This window comes from Entelurus aequoreus, linkage group LG18 (assembly GCF_033978785.1).
Source record: "Entelurus aequoreus isolate RoL-2023_Sb linkage group LG18, RoL_Eaeq_v1.1, whole genome shotgun sequence".
In the NCBI taxonomy this organism is placed as follows: domain Eukaryota; kingdom Metazoa; phylum Chordata; class Actinopteri; order Syngnathiformes; family Syngnathidae; genus Entelurus; species Entelurus aequoreus.
Window position 1 is genome coordinate 25,703,585 of NC_084748.1, and position 14,518 is coordinate 25,718,102.

The 14,518-nt window shown below is 40.3% G+C and overlaps 1 protein-coding gene across 1 annotated transcript; it reads left to right on the forward strand.

Moving 5' to 3' along the window:
• Window positions 1–3,233: 3,233 nt before the first annotated feature.
• On the forward strand, window positions 3,234–4,854 carry LOC133633412 (P2X purinoceptor 7-like). Its single transcript, XM_062025938.1, has 2 exons — window positions 3,234–3,526; window positions 4,136–4,854. Exons 1-2 carry the CDS (start codon window positions 3,234–3,236, stop codon window positions 4,317–4,319), a joined length of 477 nt encoding a protein of 158 aa, XP_061881922.1. The 3' UTR covers window positions 4,320–4,854.
• Window positions 4,855–14,518: the final 9,664 nt, after the last annotated feature.

The window sequence follows — 14,518 nt, forward strand, 5'->3', positions numbered from 1 at the left end:
TTTGTACAAACAGTCTCCATGCCTAAGTGCTTCATTTTATACACCTGTGGCCGGGCCAAGTGATTAGGACACCTGATTCTGATCATTTGGATGGGTGGCCAAATACTTTTGGCAATATAGTGTACATTAAAAGTCAGAGCATGGCGGTTTACCCGGTAGAACACGGTAAGACAGGCGTGTCAAACAAATTTTTTAGAATCGTAATCTAGACAACAGAAACTATTTTTAGCATCCTGATGGTGTGCCCTGCAGGGAGGCGCTCTGCAGGGTATGCATGCGTCTGAATTTGATCCAAACGCAAGACAATGCATAATGAAAGACATATTTTCATATAGACTAGGCGTGTCAAAGTCATTTTAGCTCAGGGGCCGCGTGGAGGAAAATCCATTCCCACGTGGGCCGGACGAGTAAAATCATGGCATGATAACTTCAAAATACAACTCGGACAAGTTCAGATTGTTTTCTTTGCTTATTGACACAGGTAAAGGATATTAAAAGCAATGAATTTACTTTTACAACCTCTGCTTTAGGGGTGTCAAAGTCATTTTAGCTCAGGAGGAAAATCTATGCCCATGTGGGCCGGACAAGTAAAATCATGGTGTGATAACTTCAAAATACAACTAGGACAAGTTCACATTGTTTTCTTTGCTTATTGACACAGGTAAAGGATATTAAAAGCAATGAATTTACTTTTACAACCTCTGCTTTAGGGGTGTCAAAGTCATTTTAGCTCAGGAGGAAAATCTATGCCCATGTGGGCCGGACAAGTAAAATCATGGTGTGATAACTTCAAAATACAACTAGGACAAGTTCACATTGTTTTCTTTGTTTTACTTTGGCCCAAAATAGAACAAGCCAATAATCCTCTTGACAAAACACTTCAAGTTAGTTAAATTATGAAGGAAAAATTTAAAGAAAAAACTTTAAGTCACAGCCTGTCTAGGATTGAACAAAAAACAAAAGAAAGCATAAATACAAATTATTCTATATTTGAACTACCTCATTTGTCATTTCCACTGTTCACTTTCTTTAAATTTGCAGAGAAGACAATAATTTTCACAGAACTATATCAATGTGCAGCATTTTAAGTGTTTATTTTACTCCTATTTGTTTTAAAGCCCCATTTTACCGTGTACCTCTTGCTAGGTATACTTGCTCAAACCAACGTTCCCTCGAAGGTGCGTGCCTGTGCAATTGTGCACTGCTCAAGCGTCCTCTGCGCACGGCAAATCTATGCCACGCACAAAATCAAATAAAAAAATAAGCGCATAACAATTTTCGACATGCGGACGACAGACAAAACAGTTTTCGTCATCATTGTTCAAATATTGTAACGTCTGTCGAGACGCTTTGAGGACATGAATTCCATCGATCACTTTACTGAGCAAAACTCTTTATTGTCGGCCATAAACACATCACCAAAACATTAGTAAAAAAAATTATATCTAGCAAAACTGGTCATTTTCTGCAGTACAAACCAGACCAAAAGCAACTTTGTTATATCAACAGCAGCCGCTCGCTCTTTCTTACTTGCGCCAACACATGCAAATACGGCACTTAGCCAGTGATGCGTTTACAGCCACACAAAAAGTCGGACAACTCCAACACCACACATAAAGTGTCATTCCAGGTCGTTACACTATGATTTACCAATCAAATGTGTGCTTATTCTAGTGTCATTTATTAGGAATCTTAATTTATAAATATTAATCATGAAATGCTGTTAGTATACTAAATAAATACTAATAAAAATATATTTTTTACAAACAGGAAGTTGCAGGAATGTACACACGATCCCCTGCTTACATCTCATTGTGCAACATGTGAATGTTTTAATGGGAACTAAATGCAATGTCTGAAAGGGGTACAAATTATTTCCAAAGCAGGACCTCCACCCAGACAAACAATACAAGTACACAGTTCATGAAAAACAATATTTGTTGTTATTGTCATTGTAAGTGGGCCTAAACACTTATATAAGAAATGGATATGACTGCTGTCATTTGATTATAATAATAAGAGAATGTTGTCTGTCTATCTGTGTTGGCCATGCGATGAGGTGGGGACTTGTCCAGGGTGTACCGCGCCTTCCGCCCGAATGCAGCTGAGATAGACTCCAACACCCCCCGCGACCCCGAAAGGGACAAGCGGTAGAAAATGGATGGAGATTGAACTTGTTATTTAGTCAGGTTTGGGACAGGTGTGCTGCTGGTGTAGCCACAGTGTGCACGTCTGATGTTGCTCACATGGGCTCCACTGAATGCTCAGGGAGTTTTTGCGTTTGCTCACACACATGAAAAATTAGAGGGAACATTGTTGCTCACCCTGGTATAAACTATTTGCTTGCCTAACCGAATTACTATTGCGACATCCAGTGGACACATTCATAACAGCAGTTTCTTTCATTTAAAAATGCCGCACAATTTTACACTTAGCAAACTCATCTCGCGGGCCGGATTGAACCGCATGTTTGACATCCTTGAAATAGACAATATGCGTATTATGACAGTATGTTTCCAAGAGGAAAAAACAAACCTTTTAAAAAACATCAGCCGACACCAAAACGTATCAATTACATTTGTTTTGATCAACCTCTTAAAGGGAAACTTCGGTTTTTTTCAACCTGGGCCCTGTTTTCATAATTTTTTCTGTATATGTGAGTGCTGGATAAAACATTTTTTGAGGTCGCGCCAGTATTGAGCAGGGCAGGCAGCCTCCAGCCCAGCTAACGCTCGTACACAGGGCAACTGGCTCTCGTCAAAATTCGGCCTATAAACATGCATTTTTTTCACACTGACAGGCTCAGATAGTTACAATGAGTGTCCGACAACATACTAGAAAGGAGAAATTAACGTATGTCTCTACCTTTAGCTGGAGATCGCTGTTTGTTGTGAGCTGTGTCCAAATCTCACCACGCTACAAATCTCGTTCCGAAATCTCGCGATAACTCGCGACAAAACACCGGTGGAAAAACAGTTACCTGACTGAGGTGAAGAGAGATGACTGAAGTGATTTTCTGTTGGATTACCGAAGACTGTTATTTTAGTTTTATAGAAAAGTTTGTTTGTTTGTCTGTCATGGCTGAATTTTTGCCTGATGTGGACGACGTGGATGAAATTGCATTTGATTTTGATGGCCGGCCGTATCTATTTGAGCCGGAGTACACAGATGAAGAGCTTCAAGAAATTGAAGAACGGACGAGGAGAGACGGAGTTGGGCAACAGGCAGAGGGCATGGAACCAGCTGCTGCAAGGCTGCGAAACACTGGAAACTGGTGGTGTTCCTGTGGGTGCTGTGTACCTTTGCCTACAGAGGAGGAATGCCTCTGTTGCAGGGAATGGGACCTTTTGCAGCCAGCTGTGTTTGGGGATTACCCAGTGGACGGTACACAACGCTGTGTAACGTCATCAGAGGATTTCCCCTCCTTGATCAACAGGGCAGTGCTAGAGACCTTCTTCCATGTTCCCAAAATCAACTGGAAGAGGCGGCCAAGACCACAGGGAGAAAACGGCCAGCTGTCTATTGAGTGAGTATACGTGACATATTTAGCTTTGTCTAATTTATTTACTGAGAAAGGTCTCTGGTATGAGTAATTACTGTTACAGTATGTATTTAGTCATTACAACTGTTACAGTATGTATTTAGTCTTCATAACTGTATGTATTTAGTCTTCATAACTGTATGTATTTAGTCTTCATAACTGTATGTATTTAGTCTTCATAACTGTTACAGTATGTATTTAGTCTTCATAACTGTATGTATTTAGTCTTCATAACTGTTACAGTATGTATTTAGTCTTCATAACTGTATGTATTTAGTCTTCATAACTGTTACAGTATGTATTTAGTCTTCATAACTGTATGTATTTAGTCTTCATAACTGTATGTATTTAGTCTTCAGAACTGTATGTATTTAGTCTTCAGAACTGTATGTATTTAGTCTTCAGAACTGTTACAGTATGTATTTAGTCTTCATAACTGTATGTATTTAGTCTTCAGAACTGTATGTATTTAGTCTTCAGAACTGTATGTATTTAGTCTTCAGAACTGTATGTATTTAGTCTTCATAACTGTTACAGTATGTATTTAGTCATCATACTTTTCACAAATAAACTTGATTCTTTCCTCTTCTCCAGCCAATGCAGACTAGTGGCTTACCGTGTGGTGCTGGAGTGGGCGCTCAGAGGAGAGCGTCTAGGTCGTGGCAATAGGAGAGTGTTGCCTAGATGTATAGTTATGGCTATAAGAAGCAAGTACCCCTCTCCCACCGGCACTTACACTGGCTTCAACGAGGCAGAGGACATCTTCAATATACTGTAAATATTTCTGTACACGTACATATCACTGTAAGATTCAATCTTTTACAATAAAGTAATAACAATAGCACAGCTGTGTTTCTATCTCTTTATTTTAAACCACAAACCAACACCCCCACAACCACACCCCCACACACACCAATAATGTTCTATACATTATTTTTTGTCAGCTTTAGTATGGTTTGAACCGTGAACTGTGCCGTGCAAGTAAGTCTGCCTTTTCAGGCCTCGGAACAGGAGCTATGTTGTGCAGTAATCTTCGGCGTGGTTTGCGACAGGGCAAAGGCTCTGTATAAACAACAGTGTGGTCATCCCTTCTCTTCAGGACTCTCTCCATGAGGTTGGTACGGAAGGTTTGCTTGGTCCGTTCATAGATGGGCTTTGCAACCCACTGTGCGCTTTGTTTAGAGAAGGAAAACCTGTACCGGCATTCTCCTAAGGCAAAAAGAAAAAAACATAAATTGTAGTGTACCATGTCATTGTTGCATATTCATTTTTCAGGTAGTTTTAGGTGAATGTTTTTTATACCAGAAAATACAGTTACACACAAAACAGTCTTATGTTATGTAATTGGTTAGTATAAATATTACATTTTTACACCATGCACACACACACACACTTTAGAAAAAATATTACTCAGATATCAATTTGTGAATATCACTTTTCAGATTCTGATTACTTTATTCTAATATGAATGTGAAACGCAGAAAAGAGGGGATAAGTCTCTATTCATAGGCCATTAGGCTCAGTCGATTTTTTGGGGAAAAAATATGGGTTTAGGTCATGCCATCCTATCATATCAAAAGAATCAAACAAAGGCAATAATCAGAAAAAACTATCCGCAAAGTAGTAGCTATACCACCCATTGTAACTGAGCTACATTTTGATCTAAAAGATATTGTATTGCGCCTGACACCCATATATATATATATATATATATATTGTTTATATATTGGATGTAGTGTTTTGAGAATGCTGGATTGTGAAAAAGACCACTGCTCATCCGTAAACTAAATGCTTATAAGCGGTGCTGTAGCTGAATTTACAAACTAAGAAAAACATCAAAACAGCGATCACACATTCAACTCATTGATAAAGTATATGCACAGTGTTTGAAATTACAAACTAGGTCAATTATAGATGCTGTCAGCTACGTATGAGCATCCTTTGTCCGATTTTTACACTAGTTGAAAGTTTACACATGCTATTTGCTAGTAAAGGTGCTAATACAGTGCTTATATTTGCTACTATCATTCGTGTATACTGATATCACATCAACACAACATATTAGCTAATAACGTAACATTACCTGCACTCTGCATGCAGCTGGTGTCTCCCATCTTGGGACTGCACTTTTCTTTAGGTAAAGGTGCTTCGGATTTGGTCTCTTCTTTGACTGGCAGTAGTCATCCCGATCAAAGTGATCACTGCAGACCCTGTGGTCGGCACGGCGCAGTACATCAACAGGAGTGTCGGCATCCATTTGTAGCACAGCTAGCCATAACTTCAGTGTGTCCGTGTTGAAGTAAGGTAGTCTATGAAAGCTGCGCGAAGAGTAGCGCAACATTTTGTTGCCACAGTTTGGAAATGCGCACTCACGAACCATTGTTTTACTTTTATCCTTTTCTATAAAACTAAACTAACAGTCTTCGGTAACTTAGTCCAATACAAAATCACTTCGGTCGTCTCTCTTCACCTCAGTCAGGTAACTGTTTTTCCACCGGTGTTTTGTCGCGAGTTATCGCGAGATTTCGGAACGAGATTTGTAGCGTGGTGAGATTTGGACACAGCTCACAACAAACAGCGATCTCCAGCTAAAGGTAGAGACATACGTTAATTTCTCCTTTCTAGTATGTTGTCGGACACTCATTGTAACTATCTGAGCCTGTCAGTGTGAAAAAAATGCATGTTTATAGGCCGAATTTTGACGAGAGCCAGTTGCCCTGTGTACGAGCGTTAGCTGGGCTGGAGGCTGCCTGCCCTGCTCAATACTGGCGCGACCTCAAAAAATGTTTTATCCAGCACTCACATATACAGAAAAAATTATGAAAACAGGGCCCAGGTTGAAAAAAACCGAAGTTTCCCTTTAAGTCATCCAACAGCTATAAAATTATAAAATTATATTGCTAAACAGACGACGTGTCTGATAGTTTTTATTTCTGACACTATCTAATCTAATCATACATGTTGACACGTACATTTTCTGTGCATTGTCTGTCTTGCCGCACAAGCATCTCCTTTCTCACAGCCGTGTGTGTAACTGTCCCAGTTTTCACATGCTTTTCAGACATACTAAACAAAGATGCAAAATAGCACGTGCAGAGCAGTGATGAGTCTTGATAAATCATACTGCAAGTGCTGAATGATTATATTTGCATCTTCTCCTGACAGTCTTGTGGGCGTTCTGATGATCAACATATATTCTGCGTATTCATGAAAAGAAAAACGCTAAAGTCTTTATTTTACTCACTAAAGAGGCGCAAGCCTCTGCACATAAGTTTAGTGGTATTAAGTTTGCAGGTGTTTTAGTACACGCAAACCTTTAGTACAGGGGTGTCAAACTCATTTTCATTGAGGGCCACATCGCACGAATGGCTGCTTTCAGAGGGCCGATTTTTTAAAATTAATTTACATTACGCATGCGGGTAATAACCACTGATTAATCATGATTAATCGAAATGCATAAGCATTTGGTTATTAGATTTTTTTTTATGTATAACTCGCTTTAAAATCATAAATAAAGGTGACAAGCAGATATTCAACTATTTGTTTTTATTCTCTCACAAAAATATTTTTGCAATACAGTATATAATGACATAATTGGCTTGATCAGCTAATAAAGTTTAAAATATGAATTTTGTTCTGTCAAAATTAAAAGAACAAATGCATTTAGTAAAAAAATAAAAGGTTTTTTTATTGAAAACCATTTTTCCCCAGGCTTTCACGGGCCACATAAAATGATGTGGCGGGCCTTGAGTTTGACAACTGTGCTTTAGTAGATCTGGGGCCGTACTTATCAAGCTTCTTAGAGTGCCATTTTACACTTAAGTCCTGAGAATTTGCGAAATTTAGTCCTACTCTCAAACTTAAGAATAAAAGCTTTTTATCAACGTTCTTAAGTCTAAGAATCACTCCTACTCTCCACGATATTTAAGAGACCTTCAGAGGTGTCTTAAGTGGTTAGGAGTTGCCAGCAGGGGATGGCACTGAGGCGAGAGAGACGTGCGCGAACGTTCAGGGAACGGAACAATGTTTTTTTTTTTTTTATGACGACCAGCTGATCAAACGGTATCGTTTAGACAGAGCGGATATTATTTTTGTCACAGATTTAATACTTTTCGATTCCTTGTTGATTTCTGCATGTGTCTGCAGTGGGCTAGTATATATAGAGCCACCCACACCAGTTTCAAATTAGTTGCCTTATTAATGAATTGGAAAGAAAATGTTATGACAGTAGCGTGTGTGTGTGGCCGTGAGGTGAGTGACGTCAGTGAGTGTGTGGGCGATAGAAGAGAGGGAGCGGTAGCGTGAGTGCCGGCGGGGACTAGTTTGTTTTGTATTATTTTGTAGTTTATTGTCAAAATATACACTCCCATTGTCCACTTAAATATTTCCAAGATATATCTTTATTCTTAGACAACGGATTCCCTTCCGTGATTGGTCATTTCTATGGACACAGCAATGACGTCACCTAAAATTCCGTTTACGGCACATAGTAATGTCGTAATTCAGCTCTGAGTGTGACACTTAAGATTCAGTCCTACACTTCGCTGAAAGTGTGAGTAAGACGCTTGATAACTAACTTTTAAGTGCAGCTTTCAGCGAAGAATTTATTTACTCTTAAGTCAACTCTTAGCAGACTTCTTAGGAGTAATTCTAAGAAACTTGATAAGTACGGCCCCAGGCCCTCAGTTCTGTGTTCAATAAAAGGCTATTGGTTTCAAGTTTGTGCAAGTTACTTCTTCTTCTTCTACATGTATTTAACATTGTTTTCTACATGTAAAACATAATATCTTCTGAAAACATATTTTCAGTGAACCCTTTGAAATGGATTACTCAGGAAAACCAAGGTACCACTGTATATATATGTACTATATTCGTATAGTATGTGTGTGCAGTCTTCATGTCCTCCAGCTGTGTTTGTAGAGCTACATTTCTATGAAGTAGCAGTTAACCTTTCCTGCCTGTCTGAAGCCGAGGTGTCATGGCATTTTATTAAGTGTGGCAGGTGATGTATTACTACACTTTGCACTGCAAGATTACATTACCTCTTAACTTTCTTCACATATTCCCCCCCCCCCACACACACAACTCTCTCTTATCTTTGCTCACACTACACACCTGCTGGACTCTTCCTGCCTGCTGACAGCAGGAGAGCAACAAAGGATGCAGTAGAACAGAAAATGTATAAAGAAAAGATGACGCGCTGAAACAGATTACCGTATTTTTCGGATAATAAGGCTCAATTAAAATCCTTTCATTTTCTCAAAAATCGACAATGTGCCTTATAACACAAAATAACACAAAGTAGCAAAAAAGAAGATACACTATATTGCCGAAAGTATTTGGCCACCTGCCTTGACTCACATATGAACTTGAAGTGCCATCCCATTCCTAAACCATAGGGTTTAATATGATGTCGGTCCACCTTTTGCAGATATTACAGCTTCAACTCTTCTGGGAAGGCTGTCCACAAGGTTGCGGAGTGTGTTTATTTAGGAAATTTCGACCATTCTTCCAAAAGCGCATTGGTGAGGTCACACACTGATGTTGGTCGAGAAGGCCTGGCTCTCAGTCTCCGTTCTAATTCATCCCAAAGGTGTTCTGGTCAGGACTCTGTGCAGGCCAGTCAAGTTCATCCACACCAGACTCTGTCATCCATGTCTTTATGGACCTTGCTTTGTGCATTGGTGCACAGTCATGCTGATGATGTATGGCTTAGATGCAGCTGCTCGGCCATGGAAACCCATTCCATGAAGCTCTGCGTGAAGTTTGGAGCTCCTTAGCAACTGACTGTGCAGAAAGTCGGCGACCTCTTTGCACTGTGCGCTTCAGCATCCGCTGACCCCTCTCTGTCAGTTTATGTGGCCTACCACTTGGTGGCTGAGTTGCTGTTGTTCCCAAACTCTTCACTTTTCTTATAATAAAGCCCACAGTTGACTTGGGAATATTTAGGAGCAAGGAAAGTTCACGACTGGATTTGATGAACAGGTGGCATCCTATGCATACTTGCCAACCCTCCCGATTTTCCCGGGAGACTCCCGAATTTCAGTGCCCCTCCCGAAAATCTCCCGGGGCAACCATTCTCCTGATTTCCACCCGGACAACAATATTGGGGGCGTGCCTTAAAGACAGTGTCTTTAGCGTCCTCTACAACTTGTCATCACATTCGCTTTTCCTCCATTCAAACAGCGTGCCGACCCAGTCACATAGTATACGCGGTTTATACACCCACAGGTGTGACTGCAAGGCATACTTGATCAACAGCCATACAGGTCACACTGAGGGTGACCATATAAACAACTTTAACACTGTTACAAATATGCGCCACACTGTGAACCCACACCAAACAAGAATGACAAACACATTTCGGAAGAACATCCGCACCGTAACACAACATAAACACAACAGAACAAATACCCAGAATCCCTTGCAACACTAACTCTTCCGGGACGCTACAATATACACCCCCGCTACCACTAAACCCCGACCCTCCTAATCCCCCCGAATTCGGAGGTCTCAAGTTTGGCATGTATGATCCTATGACAGTTCCATGCTGGAAATCACTGAGCTCCTGAGAGCGGCCCATTCTTTCTCATCATTTGGATGGGTGGCCAAATACTTTTGGCAATATAGTGTATATGCCACTGATCTTTTACATTGCAGCACACTCAGTAGCCGGGAACCGCTAAGAGCGCCATCCTTTGGAGGAGGCGCCAGATTGCAGAATGTAAAAGGGAAAAAAAATAACAGTAAAAATACGGAATGTTTGTGTAATGCTCACTCTGCAGATTTAATTGGAACATTTTCTTTGAAAAAACAATAAAAATCTAACCTATGACCTATGGCGTGACGTGCTGCTACCTGACTGATATATTGCTGCCACTGCGAGTGTCTGGTGGGGGGCCACATCACTTCGTGTCGCGGTCGAAGAAGGCTAGTGGAGCAATTTTATCTGATTGATCATCTTTTACGATGAAAAATGGGACATCAAAGTTATCCGCTGCAGTCTACAGAGCGAAGGAAGGAGGAAGAGGAAATACGGGCTGAAAGCACAGCAGGTATGAATGTACATTTAAGCTATTTCATTTTTAGCGTTAGCATCATCCATCCAGCCATTCATTTACTACTGCCTGTCCCTCTCATGACTTTTTATACAGTATGGGTATTCCTATTCAGAAACCAGCGAGAGTCGTACGCAAACGATAACTATAAGTTCAACTGGGTGAACTTCTGAAATGTACAGAAAGTAAATACGCAACATCTGTAAAGCAGAATATTCGGAAATGGGTGAAAAAGTCAGTAACTCAACCAAATATGTATTTAATGTAAGCTATTGTTTAAAGCATGGGTGTCCAAAGTGCTGCCCGGGGGCCATTTGCGGCCCGCAGCTAATTGTTTACCGGCCCACGACACATTCTGTAAATGCTATTGCAAAAATAAAAGTTAAAGTTAAAGTACCAATGATTGTCACACACACACTAGGTGTGGTGAAATTTGTCCTCTGCATTTGACCCATCCCCTTGTTCACCACCTGGGAGGTGAGGGGAGCAGTGGGCAGCAGCGGTGCCGCGCCCAGGAATCATTTTGGTGATTTAACCCCCAATTCCAACCCTTGATGCTGAGTGCCAAAAAAACGTTACAAAAAGTGGAATGAGCCACAAAGCTGCCATGCAGGCTGTTTTTTTTCTTTTGTGTATCTTTCTTTTTCTTTTTTTGCCATTGCTCCAAAAAAAAAAAAATCAATGTTATAATGAATTATTGACCTATTCAAAGCTCCTTTCTTTGACAAAAGAGCATAAAAACAAACAAAATAATAGTTTAAATGTAAAATCGACAGATATATCTAAAGTTGATCTCGTAACTTAAGTGTTGAAAGTAAAAAAAAAACTAATAAAAATGTATCACTTTATGAGTGGGGCACCTTGTGGATCCCAAATATATTTAATGGTATTTTATTTATCTTTTCACAGTGATTACTCAAAAATAATAATTAATTAAAATCAATGGTGTCCTGCATTATTGATCTTTTTAAGGCAGTAATTACTTCATCAAACATTGCTTTCGAAATGTTTTGGGCAGTGGGGGAAATACTGCATATTTCAGTTTTATTATAAAACACAAAGTTGTCTTTGACAGAAAAGGCATACAACCTTTTTGGTTTTTTTAACTTTACATCAACCTGAAGTTGATATACTGTAGAGATTTACTGTAAGCGTTAAATAAAAAAATACAATAATAATTTGACTTGTTTTTAACATTTTAATGACTTAGACCCTTTTTGGTCCCCGAGAGCCCTGGAGGTTAAAAAACCCCAAAACAAATCCATATATTTTGTTACGGTTTGAAAATGAAAAATATCAAAATGGCCCCTGCATGCTTTAATTTTTCCGTGTGTGGCCCTCAGTGGAAAAAGTTTGGACACCTCTGGTTTAAAGGAAATAATGTGTGTTATTATCGATGAGCTAGATCAGGGGTCCCCAAACTCCTAAATCCCAAGTTTAAAAAAAAAAAAAGAAAATATACACTACCGTTCAAAAGTTTGGGGTCACCCAAACAATTTTGTTGAATAGCCTTCATTTCTAAGAACAAGAATAGACTGTCTAGTTTCAGATGAAAGTTCTCTTTTTCTGGGCATTTTGAGTGTTTAATTGACCCCACAAATGTGATGCTCCAGAAACTCAATCTGCTCAAAAGAAGGTCAGTTTTGTAGCTTCTGTAACGAGCTAAACTGTTTTCAGATGTGTGAACATGATTGCACAAGGGTTTTCTAATCATCAATTAGCCTTCTGAGCCAATGAGCAAACACATTGTACCATTAGAACACTGGAGTGATAGTTGCTGGAAATGGGCCTCTATACACCTATGTAGATATTGCACCAAAAACCAGACATTTGCAGCTAGAATAGTCATTTACCACATTAGCAATGTATAGAGTGTATTTCTTTAAAGTTAAGACTAGTTTAAAGTTATCTTCATTGAAAAGTACAGTGCTTTTCCTTCAAGATAAGGACATTTCAATGTGACCCCAAACTTTTGAACGGTAGTGTATATATATATATATTCTTTTTAATTATTATTTCTAAAAATCTGTCCTTTCCAATCCATTTTCTACCGCTTGTTACTCTCGGTGTCTCTTAGCCACTCAGGCAAATCATATTGTCTAAAAATGCATTTTCCCATCAATAACGTGACATAAGCTCCGGCTCCACCTTCTGCTCGCTCCGTTTTTCAGCCGCGTGTGTCGCCGTCTTCCTCGCGCTCTCTTTCGCTCTCGCTCTGCATCCGTCTCTTTGGCTCATGTTTCTCTCTCCGTCTCTCTCCCCGATGTTCACGTCTGTCGCCCTCTTATACGGTGCGACAGGATGATTAGATTGTCTACAGCTGCGCGCTCCACGCACCTTATACTGATTGCGGCGTCGCTCCCGACGCGCCCCGCTCTGCCGCTCGCTCGTCATCCACGCGTCCTCGTCGCCATCTTGGAGCGGGCTCCAGTGTGCCCTGCCTCCCCGCTAGACTGCTGGCCACGCCTCCTCGCCGGCCCCGCCTCCCCACGATATATATATATATATATATATATATATATATATATATATATATATATATATATATATATATATGTATATATATATATATATATATATATATATATCCATCCTCCATCCATCTTCTTCCGCTTATCCGAGGTCGGGTCGCGGGGGCAGCAGCCTAAGCGGGGAAGCCCAGACTTCCCTCTCCCCAGCCATTTCGTCCAGCTTCTCCCGAGGCGTTCCCAGGCCAGTCGGGAGACTTAGTCTTCCCAACGTGTCATGGGTGTTCCCCGTGGCCTCCTACCGTTCGGACGTGCCTGAAACACCTCCCTAGGAAGGCGTTCGGGTGGTATCCTGACCAGATGCCCGAACCACCTCATCTGGCTCCTCTCGTTGTGGATATATATATATATACATATATATATATATATATATATATATATTCCTCTCGTTGTGGATATATATATATATATATATATATATATATATATATATATATATATATATATATATATATATATATATATATATATATATATATATATATATATATATATATATATATATGCATATACTTTCTGTGTGGAGTTTGCATGTTCTCCCCGTGACTGCGTGGGTTCCCTCCGGGTACTCCGGCTTCCTCCCACCTCCAAAAACATGCACCTGGTTGATTGTCAACACTAAATTGGCCCTAGTGTCTGAATGTGAGTGTGAATGTTGTCTGTCTATCTGTGGTAGCCCTGTGATGAGATGGCGACTTGTCCAGGGTGTACCCCGCCTTCCGCTCGAATGCAGCTGAGATAAGTTCCAGCACCCACCGCGACCCTGAAAGGGACAAGCGGTAGAAAATGGATGGATGGATGGATATATAATAAAGGTGGTATGGTATATAAACTGTATATATATATATGCAGTATATACACAGCCGGTCCCCTGGTCAAATTTTTTTAACCCGATTCGGCCCCCGATTCAAAAAGTTTGGGGACCCCTGATCTAGATGCAATCAGAACATATTTAAAGCCACAACAGCCACATGGAGGATGCTACACAGGAGGGGGTGATGTGTTCACCTGAGCCTTGCCGTGTATAAACATGTAATGCTGGCTCAGCTTAAACTTCTACTGAATCATTATCTCTCAAATCCTAGATCCGGGATGTATGCATGTATATGTTGACAATAAAATGCTTTTCTATGCTATATCGCTTCGAAACAATGTTAACAATAGAGTAGTAGTCTCCGGCCATACAGTTAGCTGTGTTACGGGCTACATAATCGGTCGCGAGGCCCGCGAGCGTATTAACGGAATATATTACTAAATGGTCTATTGCCAAACACGGTAGGCACCAGGACTTCACAAATACCAAGGTCAAAAATTGGTTATCCCAAGAGGAGCTTTGAAAGGCTGAAATCATGTGTATCCTAGTCATCCATCCATCCATCCATCCATCCATC